A 13499-nucleotide genomic window follows, 5' to 3' on the forward strand; every position below is an offset into this window, starting at 1 on the left:
CTTAAATGTTAGAAGAGAGCTCACAAGAGAATGCCATGCTGAGTTGTAGACAGACACTTGATCTTAGCCAGAAGACTGAGAAGTGATGAGTTGGAGGCAGAAACACAGTCCTAGAGCAAGCCAGGAGTCAGGGGATGTACCGTAGAAGGGTACTGAGTCAGAACATATGTAAAAATGCACAGGGTAAATATTGAAAAAGACCTATTTTTTTGTGTAAATGCAATTTCTTCTCTCTTCCATCTTCCAGCTGGAGTGGCAGTAACATCAGATGGGGACAGGCTTTCCGACTCCGGCATCTCACCACAGGCCACTACCTGGCCTTGACAGAAGACCAAGGCCTTATACTGCAAGACCGGGGAAAGTCAGACACCAAGTCCACGGCCTTCTCTTTTCGAGCATCCAAGGTGAGGTGGATTTTGACTTTATTCTCAAAGTGAAAGCTCTGAAACTTCCAGGTAGAACTATGACTGCAAAGAAAATAGGCTGGAACAAAACGGAGTTGGAAATTAGACCAATGATAAATACTTAGTTCTTTTATCTTTTAAACTGAATTCATAGAGGAATGTGTACCCTGGATGAAGACTGAAGTCTTAAGAGAGAAAGGCTTGAATGGAAAGTGGAAAGCCCTAAAAAACAAAAAGGATCACAAGAATGGACAGTGTTGCTCTGAGGCTACTGGAAAATGTTATTGTTGCTTAATACGTTCTGAATTGTTTTTACTACTTTTAAGTCTTATTAGGGCTTCCCTGGTGGCTCAGATGGTAAAGCGTCTGCCTGCAATGCAAGAGACCCAGGTTCAATCCCTGGGTCAGGAAGATCCCCTGGAGAAGGAAATGGCAACCCATTCCAGTACTCTTTCCTGGAAAATCCCATGGACAGAGGAGCCTGGTAGGCTACAGTCCATGGAGTTGCAAAGAGTCAGACATGACTGAGCCAACTAACACTTTCACTTAAGTCTTATTGCTTCACTCCCATTCAGCAAAGATAACGTGGAGGCATGAGTTTCAGTGTTATGTTTATTTAAATCAAAGAAGTAATTTCTCTCAGGTGCAGAGAAGGCTTAATTCTGGACATGGCATCGTCTTGCAGTTATTCGTATTATACAGAATTACTAGTTCCTTTTCCTTGTCATGTGTTTTCTGCAGATCTCTTAGCTCCACTGTGCCTCACCTGCCTCCACGAAGAGCACATTCTGTGGTAGCTAGGTTCACCTCAAACATGTAGATTTGCCATTTGATGTGTAGAGAGAAAAATATTTTTTTAAACTTCTGTCTTTAACGGTCAGCCAAGTTTTGACTCTGTGTCACTCAGAGTCTGATCTAGCTGGATGGTCAGAATCACACGCTGAGCTAGCTCCTGATGTACAGTTTGGTGCTCTGCCACTTTATGATTGTTCTGGAAAGAGCACCCAAGCATGAGACAGGCTCGCACAGTGTATCCATAGTTATAGCAGCCCACACTTTCTAAGAGGCTCAGCATCTCCGTCGGGAGCTTCATCTCTAGCTTCACTCTTCTTTGCTCCTTTCCAGACACAGATCTTGATTTGTGTTCTCAACACGATTTCCATAAAGGGTTATTGATGATTCTGTTCGTGTAGGACTTGGTGTCAGGCTTACAGCTGAATTTCCATGGGGACATCTCTGTTTCATAATGAATCAGAAGAAGCCAGTTTTTCAGCACCACCTTCATTGAAGCAGGGGGTCAGACTCCTTTTCCCCTCTCTTACAGTCCTAAAGTTTTTGAAGCAGTGAATCTCTTTGGCTTAGAGGTTTTTCTCCCCTAGTTACCCTGTATCAGATTTAGGCTTTCCTGCACCCATCGTTCAAAGATTAAGAAATGAGAGCTTCCTGGGACTTCCCTGATAGTGCAGTGGTTAAGACTCCAAGCTTCCAGCACAAAGGCAAGGGGTTGATGCCTGATCAGGGGAAAAGATCCCATATGCTGTGTAGTGTGGCCAAAAAAAAAAGAAGAAAAGAGAGCTTTCTGCCCTAAATTTCCTTCAAGCATCTCCTTCTCTTTGCTTCTCTCTAATGGCGCGTTAGCTCCTTGACTCCATTCAGGTTCTCAGAACACATCTCCATATGTTACTGTCACTTTTATTTTTTTAAGATTCCCCACACAAGGATTTTAAATTCAATTTTATGACCATGGAGTAAAAGATTTTTACCTCCAGGAAATGAGTTAGGGCATTGCAATTGGCTAAAAGGAGCAGCGAAAGAAAACAACAGGAAAGTTCTAAGAGCAGAGAGGAGTCTTCCCATTCTTCCCTGAGAGACACCTCGGATGTGGGATGTGGAGGCAGGACAGGCAGGGGAAGCCAGGGAGGGGCGGAAGATAAGAGGTGACTCATCATGGCCTATGACCAAGGAAATGCCTTTCTAAGAATGCCAACTTGGCTTGTCCCCTCTTCGAGCATTCCCTCCTGGTCTTCTCAGCCCTGGACAAACCCCGACTTGGAGACCTTTACCACTGCAGAAAGAGGCTTCTCTTGTGACAGCAGAAAAGTCAGATGGCCTTCCAGGCAGCTGGCAGGATCCTGTTCCAAGGGGACTCTTCCCTTCCATTCCTTTCTTGGCTCAACCTCACAGAGCATGGCTCGGCGCTGTGCTGCGGCCTCTGTGGGAAGCCAGAAAGGCTCAGAGCACCACAGAGAGTCTCCATAACACTCCTTTCACTTGGCACCACTTCCGGCCTATAAGCACAGTTTACCCTCAAAAGGCTCGTTGCATATCTCCCCCCGATTCCCACGCACAGGGAGGCCAGCAGCGGATGGCTGAAAGCCGTCGTGGTACCAGGGGCCTGCCCACATGGCAGGGCTGGACAGAAAGCCGCCCGTGAGTCACAATGTCCTGCACACTTGGCGATGCACTTGCATTTCATTGGCGTCACGATGTTAGAGGTTTAGATAACTCTCAGTGCAGTGGTATTCAGCCCAGTTACCTTTATTTTAATTTGAAAGAAACTGAAATTAAAATGTCCTAGTCTCCATGCCTGATCAAGATAAGGCTGCTTCCCCCAGGAGATCTGGGATTCCTTGGGATATTGTGTGGGCAGGGCATGGGGCATCTTAGCCACGAAGCTGCACAGGAAGGAAGAACATGCAGGAGCCCATAGCTCTGACACCAGTAATCTGAAGAGCTCCTGGGGAAGAACTCTAGAGATGCCTTGATTTCTCTGGGCCTGCAGACTCCTCCTCAGTAAATGTCTTTTTTTAACTTCTTTTATTTTTGGCTGCAGTGGGTCATCACAGCTATGTGCTGGCTTTCTCTAGTTGCCATGAGCAGAGGGCTACTCTCTAGTTGCCTTGCGGGAGCTTCTCTTGTTGAGGAGCGTGGGCTCGAGGGCTTCGGTAGTTGCAGTGCACTGCTTAGTTGGCCCATGACATGTGAAATCTTCCCGGACCAGGAATCGAACCATGTCCCCTACGTTGGCAGGTGGATTCTTATCTACCGGACCACCAGGGAAGTCCTAGCAAATGTCTTTTTACCATTCTTGGCACAGGGCCTCTGCCTTAAATACACTCTCCACTGTGCTTCCGCTCACTTGGGAATAGTGATGTTCCCCAACAGAGGGATTAGTTGGCTCTGGCTTTCAACAGCAGGAAGGTGTTGCACTGTCTTTCTCGCTCTCAGCTGTACCAGGTGTTAGGTGATGGAGCAGACAGCAGAACGTTGTCTGAAATAGTGGCCCAGGTTCTGACAGGTGGCACAGGGGTTGGGGAGACTCACTGGGAAGGCTGAAAGGAAGAGATAGTGTGTTCTTTGTGCCTCTGTGAACGAGATTGAGTGGGGGATTATCTGATTATCTGATCTTCTCTGTATGCTGGAGAATCTGAAAAACAAGAGAAGAGACTCCTGGAAGGAGCGCCGTTTAGGCTCCTACATTTCTAGGAGGACATTGGGGAAGCTGGGCTGTGAGTCATTGGCAGTGACGGGCTTCTTACCCCACGTTTCCTGTCAAGTTGCATTAACCCATGACAGCTATGACTACATGATCAGGGGCCTGGGGACAGCTGCAGGTGCATGTTCACATCCTCAGCAAGATGCCCTTACAAGGAGGATGGCAGGTATCCATGTGAATCTTGTACCCACAGAACAGGACAGGGATATGACTGAGCCTTACTGGGAGGGGTCGAGGTCAAGCATCGGCTGCAGTGTTGCTTGGTTCAAATGGAATCAAACTGTGGGCTCTGAGAAAACTGTGTGACTGAGCAGAAAGGGATCTTGGTCAGAGCTCGCATTCCTCTCCTTCACCAGGAGATCCAAATCAAAGTGGAGGTCTGGGAGCTGTTGAGGGCTCTGAATTACAGCCTTACACCTGTCCCCTCAGTCTGGAAGGAGTAGGGTGTCAGATAGAGCATGGCTTCCAAGTCACCTAGATCTGGCTTTGACTCCCATCTACCCTCTGTGGGACCTTGAATACAATTCTTATTCTAGCTGCACCTCATCTGAAGTCTGTCGTGAAAGATGCTCTGAGAGCCGACCCCTGGGGACTTCCCTGGCAGTCCCGTGGTCAAGACTTCACTTTCCAGTGCGGAGGGTACGGGGTCGATCTCTAGGCAGGGAGCTAAGATCTCACATGCCTCCAAGCCAAAAACCCAAAAACATTAAACAGAAACAATATTGTAACAAATTCAATGAAGACTTTGAAGAGCCAACCCCTGCCTACCCTTCCATAATATCTCTGGCCACCAGCTCATGTTTGCCTTGAGCTCTAACATACTAAGTACATACTGTGTTTGAACATGGTATCTTTTCTCACAGCTAAACGTGTAGCTAGAATACCTTTTAACCCTCCATGTACCATAATCAGCAAACTCCTCCTCATTCTTCAGACAAGTGTCAAGTGCCCCTCATGGGAAGAGGGCCTTTCCCCGTAGGGCCTTTTTCGTGACTCCATTCTAGCCATCACTCACTTGACCAGGAGCCCCTAAATGACAAAGAGCACACATCCCTCCGCCCGCCTTTTCTGCACCTCTGCACCCCACGCAGTGAGGAGCATGTAGTAACTTTGAATATTACTCACCAAAAGGTTATGTAAGTGTGGTCGTACAGCAAAATCCTTTCCATTTTAACCTCCATCCTCTTCACAGAATTTTATAGTCATTGTGTAATCATTTTCAATCACAACACAACCCCGCAAACATTCAAGGAGAGAGATTCATTAATTTGAACATCAAAGTCAAATTTCTGTGAACTTGATTTCGCATCATTTTCCCATGGTCTTGACATTGCAAGGCCATTCCCCAAGGATCGTCCGGTAATGTGATTTAATATTTACTCTGGCGCAGCAATGCTGTCTATTTAGATGTCACGTCTCCGAGTCAGTTTATAATACTCACTTCCTTTCAGGGAAGGATGAATTAATAATGTTAAAGCAAGCCTTATTATATGAAGCCATTCACTTTTTAGCTATTTTTTTAATGACTCTACCATAAGTCCAGAATGATTGAGATAGAATCTCAGATTTTGCCTCCTTTATTACAGAAAGCCAGAGAGCTATCACTGTTCTCAATTAGAGGAAATTTTTTTTCAGTGTGTAAAAACAATTCAAATCAGTCAACATTTGTCAAATGTTGCCTGCTATATCCTGAGATCTGTGTTCTTGGCCAAAAATGATGTTTCCTTTAAAAACTGCCCACCGCTCTCTCTACTGTGTGCAGAAAGCATGCTTGTAGACCGGATCCTCTTATACTCTTTAACCTCAGCGGTCCTGCCGGAAACAAGAGGGCAGCTGGGTTCACAGCATATCCCTCTGTGAAATCATGGGCACTGATGTAGTGCTGTTTGCGCATGTCCCCTTGCTTGCTCTGCAAGTTCTCAGTTGGGGAAAGAGAGGGTATGGAGGGAAGGGGAAAGAGCAAAACATGGACCTTGAGATTCAGTCGTCGCCAGACCACACCACTTCCTGCAGTTTCAGTTTTTTTTTTTTTAAGTATTTATTTTTGGTTGTGCTGGGTCTTCATTGCCGCGCATGGGCTTCCCATTGTGGTGGCTTCTCTTCTTGCAGAGTACAGGCTCTAGGCACACGGGCTTGAGTAGTTGCAGCACTTGGGCTCAGTGGTTGCGGTGCCCGGGCTCTAGAGCACAGACTCAGTAGTTGTGGCACATGGGCTTAGTTGGTCCATGGCATGTGGGATCTTCCCAGATCAGGGATCAAACTCATGTTCCCTGCATTGGCAGGCGGATTCTTAACCACTGGACTGCCAGGGAAGTCCCTGCAGTTCAATTTTAAATAAAATCTACAAAGCATTTAAAAAATTTAAACTGACAATTTCCCAAGTCTTAATTGTTTCAAGTGGGCCAGACAGAGAGGTAGTCAAGAAGAACCTTGAGCTTTGGAGTAGAAGAAACCTGGGTTTGAATCCTGGCTCTGCCTTTGCTGTTTGGCCTTCCTGTCCCTGATTGTAAAAGCAAAACAAACAAACAAAAAACAGGAGTGAAGAAGTGTGTCTTGAAGGACTCTTGTGAGACCAGGAAGATCACTAAGAGACTGTTTCCTTATCCATGAAATGGCAGGAGTGCTGCTTACCTGAAGGTGATTGTGTAGAGAGGGACTGACGAGAAAGATGGAGGAAAGAGCCCAGCACAGTGACCTGCTCAGGACATGCACCTTCCCTGATGAGACAGACAAGCCCGCTCCCCTAGCATGCTGGAAACAGCGGAGGGCTGCCCTTGGCCTCCCACCAGCAGAGGCTCTGCAGCCAGCCTTGGGGCCAGTCAGGCTCCTAGCAGTGTCCTGCAGTGTGCGATTTTTTTAAGGCCATTCTAAGACATCCCACTCGAAATCATAAGTTCAAAGGGGGACTGTATTCATGGCAAAGTGACTCTAAAGGTAATTTCTGAAAGTTAGTCCTGGGAGTTTTAGGAAGCAGTGATCTAACCAGCACTGTATTGGTAGCTGACCCCAGCATCCATGAATGAGGTCCATCTTCTCATGTTTCCTTTTTCTCTGAATCTTTTTTGGTTGCTTCCTGTCTGTGGAAAGCTACTTTCTTGTCCTCTGTGGACATAGGTGGCTTAAATATGTCAAGTTCAACAAATTCCTGTCTAAGTAATAAGCATGAATTAGAACCTGCTGCTGCTAAGTCACTTCAGTCGTGTCCAACTCTGTGCGACTCCATAGACGGCAGCCCACCAGACTCCCCCGTCCCTGGGATTCTCCAGGCAAGAACACTGGAGTGAGTTGCCATTTCCTTCTCCAATGCATGAAAGTGAAAAGTGAAAGTGAAGTCGCTCAGTCGTGTCCAACTCTCTGCGACCCCATGGACTGCAGCCTACCAGGCTCCTCCGTCCATGGGATTTTCCAGGCAAGAGTACTGGAGTGGGGTGCCATCACCTTCTCCGGAATTAGGACCTACTCTGTTCCAAATATCATGCTCGATTTCTATTACCATGGCAAAAACTGGTCTGTCTCTGTGTCTTCATTTCTTTTCAACCCATCATTCACCTTGTGGCTGGAACAATTGTTCTAAGATACAACCCTTGTGTTTTCTCCGCTTAAAATTCTCGGTGGATTCCCATTACCTGCAATAGCTTTTCCCTAGAGGTGTTCCAAACAATGATTTATGAAAAAGATTTAAAATGCTTATGTTAAACAGTTGAATAGGTTGTTTTGGTTCCTTTTGTTCTTCTTTGTTTTTTACTGTAAGACTCATAACAATCTAGTTTATACTATCCTAACATTCCCTTTACCTCCTGAAAGAAAATACGGTACTGTCGAAGTCCTCTTTTCCCACAGAAAGTCTGCAAACAGCGTGAGTTTGGGAAACATGCACCTGTAGGAGAAAGTCAGTCCTTGTTGTTCAGGTCTTTTCTGGACTTCGTCACTCTTCCTGCCACACTACTCCTACCTTCCTACAGTGTTGTCCCCTTCCATATTCCTCACCTCTCCTCTTTCCCCTAGCCATGCTCACATCAAGCAGAAATTGGTATAGAAGCATCCTGAAGTCCCCAGGCATGGTGAATTTTCCTCTCTTCCAAATTCCAGTTGCACCTTCAGTATGAACTCCATCACTTTGTTGTCATTAGTGGTTGGTGTGTGGGATTCCTAAAGCTTATACGTTAGAACCCAGAGTTATTTTTCATAAAATAATAACATATTTTCAACTTCTTTGTAACAGCATCCTAATACCTAAAACATTAATATAACCAATGCTTAACTGTGCTGATGGTTACCATTCCAAAAATTATGTTCACATGACCAACAGGCTTTGGATTTACACTTGGTTTTGCATTCCCTTTCATTACTTACAAGCTACAGGGCTTTGAACAAATTGCTCCAACTCTACAAGCCTCAGTTTTGTCATCTATAAAGTAGGAGAAATAAAAACAGCAGGTCCAGTGAAAGGTTTAGAGAAAATGTTTTTCAAATGTCATGTATAACACATATCACTATGTAGGCCCTTGGTAAATTCATGATGGTGTTGTCATTATAAAGTACTTGGCAAAAATGCTTTGCTCAAAGTAGGCATTAAATAAATACTCATTCCAGTTACCTTTCTTGTCTCAGAAATTTTAAATCAATCTGGAGAGCAGCAACTTACCATCTAAACTAAATACATGTTTATGTGACAATTATGTGGTCACAACCATTTCCTTATAAACTCTCAGTGGAGACAAGGGATAATGATGATTATTCCTCTTCAAAACTTTGTTAGGGCCAAGTAACTTGTTCCTACTCAGAATCCACTCATCATCTAAGATATGAAAGGTTGGTGCAGATACACAGATAAATTGATGCCCACTGACCAATAAAACAAAAACAAATTATTTGCAGCCTAGCAGAGCTTAGTGTGAAATGTAAAGACCAACAAACCTCAGTCTTGCCCTTGGAGAATTTCCAACCAGGCAAAGGACAGGAAGTCTACCAGCAAAAGATTCCTATCACAGAAGATGGTAAAGAGCCTTGAGAGAGAGTAAGGGAGGTGCCGTGAAATCAGAGGACATGCACAGTTGGATCTGGGAAAGGCTGATGGATAAGATGTAAAAATTCAGAGATAAAGTAGAGGCCTTCCAAGCAAGGAGTGTAATGTCAGTAGAAGCCCTGAGGGAGGGAATACTTGGTATAGCACACAAACATAATCCAGTTTGGTTAAAGCATGTGGCATATAAGAACTTTAGAGGTGAGAATTATATTCTGTAGGAATCAGGGAGTTACTGAAGGGAGTGATCAAAAGACCCCTATCATATGGGAAGGTTCCCATAGGAAGATTCAGTAGAGGAAGGTTCCAGCCATAGAGTAAATACATCTGGGCCACATTCAAATGAAGACAGAGGGTAGAGCATTAGTTCATGACTTGAGTCGGAAGCTCACCCACCTGTGACCAGCCAAGTCCAGCTTCTCTGCCTCAGGACACTCTCATTTCTTTAAGCTGTGTCATTGTTGTGTAGTTTTGGGTAGAGTTGGCTTTAGTGTTGGGTTGTTTCTATGTTTTGGTTTTCATTTTTGTTGCTCTTGTTTTTCTTTAAATTAGAAGCAGTCCCAACAATGCTGGCCATAGAACTTTGGGAGTTGATGCTGTTTTGCAAAAGCAAAGACACAGAGAGACAGTCCATTCTATTATCAATAATGATCCATTTATTTTAGAGACTCTAAAAAAACAAATCTTAGTATTTATTTTATTTTGGCAAAGTCATATTTAAATTAATGACAAGTGATAAAACAAGTGAAATTATAGTCATTCGTCATTGGGGAATATGTGCTATTTTAACTATGACCTCTTGGTAATCACCATAATTATTCATATTTAACAGTTGTAGTGTATAATATGTTTACTTTGCTGCATTGTCTTTGGTTAGGAAATAAGCTAGAGATGAAACCTTTGGCATATTTTAATTACATCTATTGGTTTGAGTGTCTGTACCGCTATGGACATTTTTGAAATGAAAATGAAGTATCCAGTATTTTATAGAATAAATGCATTCTTGACCACTTGCCTGTGGATAAATCCTTAAATATCAAATTCTGTTTTCCCATTGACTATGTTATAAAATCAGAAATATTTTCCTTTGGAAATGTTCATTTTGAGAAATGTCATTTTGAACAATCCAACCAGTGCTTCAACATATGCTTAAAATAAGAATGTTCTTGTAGTGTATTAATATTGCTCAAAATGACCCTATAAATGTGTGCAGAATAACTAATTTTGCTTTCTTGAGGGTTTGAAGGAAAGAAATAAGAGCCGAAATGAAAAAAATATACATTTGAAAGAAAAATGACTCAGTTGTATACATTTGTTCCTTCAACATATGTTTGTTAAATAATTGATAGGTGCTGGATTCTCTGCATTGTTGTTCCATCGCTAAGTCGTGTCTGACTCTTTGTGACCCCATGGACTGCAGCTCTGCATTGGGAATCCAAAACTAACAATCATCTGGCCCAAACCCTTCATTCTCATAGCCTGGCAAAAGGAAACATCATATAAACAAGCATATTTACATTATAGTCTGTTAAGTCCTCAATAGAGGGATGAGACTCTGCTGGAGAAATACAGCAGGAGAAACTAACTCTGCCTTCACAAAGAAGGTGACACCTGAGCAGGGTATTGAGGATGAGTAGGAGCTGGGGCCATGGGACGGGCATGGTCTCTGGAATCAGACTTCCTGGTTTAACTCTTCCTCTTTCACTGCTTCTTGAGTGACTGTGGACAAGCTGTTTCTTTGTTCCTTCATTTGCTCCTCTGTAAAACTGGAATATTTGTAGCTACATCTGAGGCCATTATGAAGAGCTGGCATACGTAACAGACTTAGAACACTGCCTTGCACATGCAAAGAGCTCAATGCCTATGTTCCTGTTGTTCCATCATTAAGAATGAGAGTAAGGTTGGCACAAGCAGAGGAAACAGCATGCTGCATTTTTATTCCATGAAAAATTTAAAATATGCCCAGCAATTTAACACAAGATATAGAGAAGAAATGGAAATAGGATAGGGCCATTCAGAGGCCCTGATTAATGAGGAGGGGGACAGAGTTACCAGACTACTTCTTGACTCACTTTGACAGGCACCTTAGGTGTGCCTAGATTTCTCCATAGGGAAATGGTCAACGAGCATTTATTCTATGAAACAATGGATACTTGATGCACAAAGGGAGGATGCATACCTGGTACACAGAAATTCCCTCTTCTGTACTAGCAATGAGTTTTGTGAAACAGTGGCAATTGAAGAATGAAATCCACTGACTGCAACATACAACTGAGGCCATAGGAACTAATATTGGGCTTCCCTGGTGGGTCAGTGGCTAAGACTCCATGCTCCCAATGCAGGAGGCCCCGGGTTCAATCCCTAGTCAGGAAACTAGATCCCATATGCCCCAATGAAGATCAAAGGTCCCACATGTGGAACTAAGACCCAGCACAGCCAAATAAATATTAAAAAAAAAAACTAAAAAATATAAAATAAACTAATACAACAATTACTGCATTAGACGTAAGGCACAGTAGCCCCCTACCTTCTGCAAGAGTCTGTTTCCTCTGCTGATTTCTATAAAAGATATTTATATGATTTTAACAGATATATTTAAAGCCCCAAATGAAGGCTTTTATATAACTATTAAAATTATCGAAGGTACAACTTGCTGAAAATAAGTTATTTGGCTATTAAGGGTGAGTTATTATCTAAGTCAGGATGAGGAAAAGTAAAAAAAACATAATGGGGAATTATATAAAACCAGAACCAAAGAGAGACACTATAGGCTGCCTCCATTTCCCATGGATATAAATAATCACTAAAGTAGCCAAAACATGAAATCCATTGATTTTACAATTAGCAGCAGATAAGGGAAGCAAGCCTTTCTAAAATCCTGGCATGGACAGGCGTATCATGATTTTTGTGGTAATCGGTTCCTTGGCTTACAAATTCTGCACCAGTGACCTGTTTTATACATTGCATTTCTATTTAATCAGACATGCCTACGTTTGTTTCATTTTCTGTGAAATAGGAAATCAAGGAGAAATTGGATTCCAGTCACAAGCGAGATATAGAAGGCATGGGAGTCCCAGAAATCAAGTATGGAGACTCTGTCTGCTTTGTCCAACATATAGCCAGTGGTCTGTGGGTGACCTACAAAGCACAAGATGCCAAGACATCCCGCCTGGGACCTCTGAAAAGAAAGGTGAGGGATCAGAAAGGCTGGAAGCAACTAGGCATGAGAAGTGATTGTGGAAATAAGGTGGGCATGATGGATTTTTACTACTCAGCTTCCCAGATGGCTCAGTGGCAAAGAATCAGCCTGCCAGTGCAGGTGTGGGTTGGATCCCTAAGTCAGGAAGATCCCCTGGAGAAGGAAATGACAACCCACTCCAGTATTTTTGCCTCTAGAATTCCATGGACAGAAGAGACTGGCAGGCTACAAGTCCAAGGGGTCACAAAAGAGTTGGACACAGCAACTAAGCAAAAATTCTTACTATTCTGAAGAATTATTTCTGTAACAGAGTGTGTAGCCTAGTGTGGTTACTTTGACTTCATATTCAGTGTGAAAAAGAAAAAGTTAAATAGATGACAAATCTGTGAAGAGGGGATACAATACGATCCTTGTGCTCTAGAACCTGTACTAAATGACTTTTGGTAGAATGCTATTTGGGGATTATCCACATCATTTCTCCTTTCATTTAAGTGGATAATTGAGTTACTATGCAGTTTTCATAATATACAGACTAAACAGAATCCCTACAGAGAGATGCAGATTGCATGATAACAAGCACACAGGAACCAACACGCAGAAAGATGAGATACTGTTGAATGATACCGTATCCACAGAGAATGGATCCAGGTCTCAGAGATCTGTTACAGCCTGTGACAGTGGGAAATCCAGCTTGAATACACAGAACATCTTTTTTTTTTTCCAGAAAGTCAACTGCCATAGTAGGGTTTCTTTTGATAGGAATCAGGAAACAGATGCTCAAGTCATGCTTTAAAAAAAAAGCCCTTACAAAGCACAGGTTTGGATAGGCAAGGAGGCCCATGATAAGGTTCTAGGAAACATTGTACAATGTAGTTTGTGTAGGTCAGCCTAATATGGAGATGATGAAAATTTTCCCAGAATGCTGGTTATTGTAAGAAAGGAGGTTGGGGGGAACCCATAAGGTAATAGCTTATTTTTGTGCAAAGTAAAATTTACGAGGAAAGGGGAAAATTATGAAAAGGAGATAGAAAATAGAACACGAGGCCACAGAGACTCGCTTGTAGAAAACAGAATACGAGGCCACAAAGACTGCTTGTAGGAGCCCAGAGCTTCCTCTGCCAACAATTGTAAAGGCTGGACTAAACATGGAAACATTGGAAGACTTCAACAGCAAGACACCCAGGATGTGAGTGCTGAAGATCCCACTAGAATGGAAGTGCACTAAAGTGAGTTCCTCCTGTATCACCACTTTGCCCTCAGTGTCTTGCTGAGATACCGCACAAGAAATGGGATCGCCTGTTAGTTCTGTGGGTTGGAGAGCCATAATTGTGGTAAGGTCAGCCGAGGTTTCTGAGACTTAAGGGACCATATTCCAGA

General features: G+C 43.3%; 1 protein-coding gene across 1 annotated transcript in view; it reads left to right on the plus strand.

Annotated features, from left to right (window-relative positions):
* RYR3 (ryanodine receptor 3) overlaps nucleotides 1–13499 on the plus strand; it is a 457031-nt gene that overhangs the window by 163952 nt on the left and 279580 nt on the right. Inside the window, 2 exon segments of the mRNA XM_070378270.1 lie at nucleotides 248–404; nucleotides 11940–12113. Of these exon segments, the coding sequence (XP_070234371.1) occupies nucleotides 248–404; nucleotides 11940–12113 (331 nt within the window).

Source organism: Bos mutus, chromosome 10 (assembly GCF_027580195.1).
Source record: "Bos mutus isolate GX-2022 chromosome 10, NWIPB_WYAK_1.1, whole genome shotgun sequence".
NCBI lineage: Eukaryota > Metazoa > Chordata > Mammalia > Artiodactyla > Bovidae > Bos > Bos mutus.